The sequence below is a fragment of the Perna viridis genome, chromosome 11 (assembly GCF_037379345.1).
Source record: "Perna viridis isolate PV_CMFRI_1.1 ecotype Kerala chromosome 11, ASM3737934v1, whole genome shotgun sequence".
NCBI lineage: Eukaryota > Metazoa > Mollusca > Bivalvia > Mytilida > Mytilidae > Perna > Perna viridis.
This window is the reverse complement of record NC_142455.1, coordinates 30,413,327-30,417,554: the sequence shown is the minus strand read 5'-3', so window position 1 is coordinate 30,417,554 and position 4,228 is coordinate 30,413,327. Positions and strand designations below refer to the sequence as shown.

At 37.8% G+C, this 4,228-nt stretch overlaps 1 protein-coding gene across 1 annotated transcript; it reads left to right on the top strand.

The window, feature by feature from the left end:
* Window positions 1-4,228, top strand: LOC148603689 (kelch-like protein 10). Its single transcript, XM_088553708.1, has 6 exons — window positions 1-1,025; window positions 1,511-1,658; window positions 2,206-2,375; window positions 2,649-2,920; window positions 3,233-3,324; window positions 4,040-4,228. The coding sequence occupies exons 1-6, from the start codon at window positions 83-85 to the stop codon at window positions 4,206-4,208; spliced, it is 1,794 nt and encodes a 597-aa protein (XP_088409834.1). The 5' UTR covers window positions 1-82; the 3' UTR covers window positions 4,209-4,228.

Below are 4,228 nucleotides of genomic sequence, written 5' to 3'. Positions count from 1 at the left end.
GTCAATTGTGACGTCGTCGATTTGGTATAGAAACACCGTGCATATTATAGACGTCGGGTGCTTCGAATAGTATTGGCAAACAATGAACAATTTAGCTCTTGATCGTTTTCATCCCTCTGCTCATAATGTATTCGCCGATCTCCGACGAGCAGGGCAGTTGTGCGATGCTGTTATCAAAATTGACAACAAGGAATTCCCGATCCACAGAGCTATTATGTCCGCGTGCAGCCCATACTTCAGAGCCCTATTCACTGACTCGCTTTTTCACACAGACAGGCGAGAAGTCGTGATACCGGGTGTGTCTGCAGAAATAATGGAGACTATCATTGACTATGCCTACACGAGAGAAGCCGATATCACTGCTGAGAACGTAGAACAGATTTTACCAGCAGCTGACCAGTTTCATGTTTCAGGCCTGATTCGACTATGTTGCGATTTCTTGTACAATGAAATGTCTCCAGAAAACTGCATCGGAATACGAAGGTTCGCCTCATTTTATTTCTGTCATAACCTAGAAAAGAGTGCATTTAATTTCATAATGAACAGATTTGCTGAAGTCTATTCCAAAAGCAACGAATTTCTTCAACTGGACACAGATGAAGTATGTACCTTACTTAGCTCAGATGAATTAAACGTGAAAAATGAAGAAATAGTTTTTGACGCGGTTCTACGCTGGATAGATTATGATGCTGAGTACCGCAAAGGCCACATCGCACGGTTGCTGAGGACAATCCGACTCGGATTGCTAACAACACAATACTTCGTGGAAAAAGTGAAGTCACACCCCTATGTAAAAGAAAACGATTTATGCAAACCAATAGTTATTGAAGTTTTAAAGTTTCTGTACGATCTTGATATGGACGAAGAAAAAGATGTCGATTTGAATAACCCAATCGCAAAACCGCGGGTGCCACACGAAGTCTTATTCGTGATAGGCGGATGGAGCGGAGGATCTCCTACTAACATTGTAGAGACATACGATACACGTGCAGATAGATGGGTGGTTTGTGATTCTGTTGATACAGGTATGAGTACAGTTTACACTATAAGATTCTTGTAACAACAAATGGCCAAATTCACTCCTTTTTACAAGTGGCGTGCTTTTGTTTTATTTATTCGATGCTCCTGGTGTCCCGTTCTATATAAGAGTTTTAGGTTAAGGCATATCTTTGCGCTAAAGACACGTTATATTGCAGAGTGTTTCAGTGTCGTAATTGTTTCCTGAGTTATCTTGATTGGTATAAGGACTAAACTGGTCAATATTTGGTTAATAGGAAAGTATCTGAAAATCCCAAACGCTGCAAACGACAGATGTTACTACAATTAATGATTTTAACGGAAAAAATAAGTATACTATATACCCATGGCTGTTATAAATATCTTTTAATGGGACAGATGAAGACTAAGTGTAATCTGGCACACGACTTTCGACGATTCTGTGTCGTCTGAATAGCAAGAACAAAGATAACTGAAGTGGGAAAGAACATCACATGCTCTATGTCAATTTCAGGTCCCAGAGCTTACCACGGATGTGCAACAATGGACCATGTAATTTATGTGATTGGTGGATTTGACGGAGTCGAGTATTTCAACAGTGTTCGATGTTTTAGTCCCGTCACTAGGGAGTGGTCTGAAATAGCGCCCATGAATGCAAAACGGTACGTCACAATTACTCTAAGCTTTAAGCCCTATTCTTCTGATGAACGTTTACATACGCTAAGCGTTCATATGTCCTTTTCAAATCTGCACACCAATTGATGAAAAAACAAAAACAAAAACAGTATGTGTGTTAACGACGATCTTACTTTGTATCGCTACTCCGATCCGTTTAGTTGGTACTATATATGTAAGGAAAAGTCCATCTTGAAGGTTAAAGGCTAGTAACAACAATATCGCCCCAAAATAAATAATAGGTAATGAAATGTGGGAACATTTTTAAAATCAGAAAATAATCATTTTCACCGATGATGAAACATCTCCTACATAGTTTAAAAAGTCGAAATATACTATTCATTAGCACAATTTGTTGTTCTGTATGCATGGTATTCATTAGCACAATTTGTTGTTCTGTATGCATGGTATTTAGATCATGCAAAATTAAATACTACACCAAGTTCAAAGAGATAACACAAATGATTAAGCGGTAAAATAAAATCTTTTTAAAATTCCTAAATTCATTGTATTTGGAAATCCATTTCACCATAGGTGTTATGTGAGTGTGGCAGTGTGTGACGACTATATTTATGCCATGGGTGGTTTTGACGGACACATTCGTCAGAATACAGCAGAGAGATACCTCGCTTCCAAAAACCAATGGAGCCTTATACACCCAATGCACCACCAGAGAAGTGACGCTAGTGCCCACAGCTTAAATGGTGTGTATGTAATGAACATAGTTGTTACTAGTATATCTACGAATGGATATGAATATTACAAGACAGACTCTTCTAGTTGCTTTGTTTCCGAATGTCTGATACATGTAATTTAATACACATATAAAAACGTTGAAGAATGTAATCCGGTAATACAAAATCATTATTCTAATCATTCACGTTCAAAAATACAAGTGCATTGCAAGATTAAGTCAAATATATTTATTGATGATATCTGACCTATTGAACATGAATCTGATATCTCTGTTTCTGCAGGTCACGTGTACATATGTGGGGGCTTTAATGGTCAAGAATGTCTAAGTTCCTGCGAGTATTATGATCCCGCCACCGACCAGTGGACCATGATAGCTCCCATGAGGAATCGTCGTAGTGGCATCGGTGTAATCTCCTATAGAGATTGTATCTATGCCATGGGCGGCTTCAATGGTATCACCAGGATGAACACTGCAGAAAAATACAACCCCATTACTAATACATGGAATACCATACCTGAAATGTACAATCCCAGGAGTAACTTCGCTATAGAGGTAGGGTGTTATCATATATACACAAAAGAGGACCGGAGTTATTCCAAAGTTAAAATCATCCCCTTTTGTAAATATTTTACTTGCAGCAACCGAATTGGCTTAAATAATGAAATATGTAGTAGTTTGGTATGTGTGACTCCATAACCAAGTGAAATATACATCTTCATATATGGGTAGGTAGTTGAAGCCATACGTCACCTGAGGGAAGCATTACCTGCATTTGACCCCAGCCACCATTCGTGTTGGTTCGATCCTTGCAGACACTGTTACCATGATCGTTTCTATTTCATGGTGTATTTTTTTCATTTCTAGGTCATAGATGATATGATCTTCGCCATTGGTGGATTTAATGGAGTAACGACCATATTCAATGTAGAATGTTATGATGGCACATCAGACGAATGGTAAATAGTTAATGCTTGTCTATATGTAGAGGCTCACTCCAATCCAATCTTCTCTATTTTTGCTCAATCTACTTCTTAACTAGACCATGCTCCATTATTTCAATTTTTTGCTATCACAGTCACCGACCATTTTATAAGTAAAATTTTTGGAGAAAAAAAGTTTTTACTCGCCCATACAAAAACGAATAAAAATAATGATTCTTTAGTTTCCCCATTACTTAACAGGGCACACAATCTAATCAGATTGCAAGGCACATTATCAAATGAAAATAATGATTTCAGTTTGCTGATCGATTAAAAAAAATACGCTTTAGCTATAACAAAATTCTTAGCCGACATAAAATGCTATGCCTCCCCCCACCCCCCCTCCCCACCCCCCGGGAGAAAAATGCTCGGTGCCCTAAACTTAAATAATGAAATATGTATAATACACTGAAAAAGACACTTATAACCCTATACAATGAATTTCTTTGTTGTGTATGTCTGTTTTCCATGTCGGGTCTTTGTCCCTGGATTACATTCTTTTGATTACCGCTATAACCTTGGTTCCCTTGATTACTCTCTCGCTTAAAAATCTAAAGAATGGAAAAATGGATGCAGCCTGAACCCACATAATAAAAAATAAACATATGGAATTACTATTTGCGAATGTATGTTAAAAGAGAATTATCGTCAGTTGAAGCCTATAATACATTTCAAAATTTACTTCGTACAGGTATGATGCCACAGATATGAACCTCTATCGCAGTGCTCTCAGTGCCTGTGTGGTCTCTAATCTACCTAATATCCAGGATTATATTTTCAAAGATCGTGACAGGGGAGAAGAAAAAGATGGAGAAGAGAACAAATCTAAAAGAAGGAGAAGTCCAAATACCGGTACATGAAATAAAGTGCAAAAATCTTA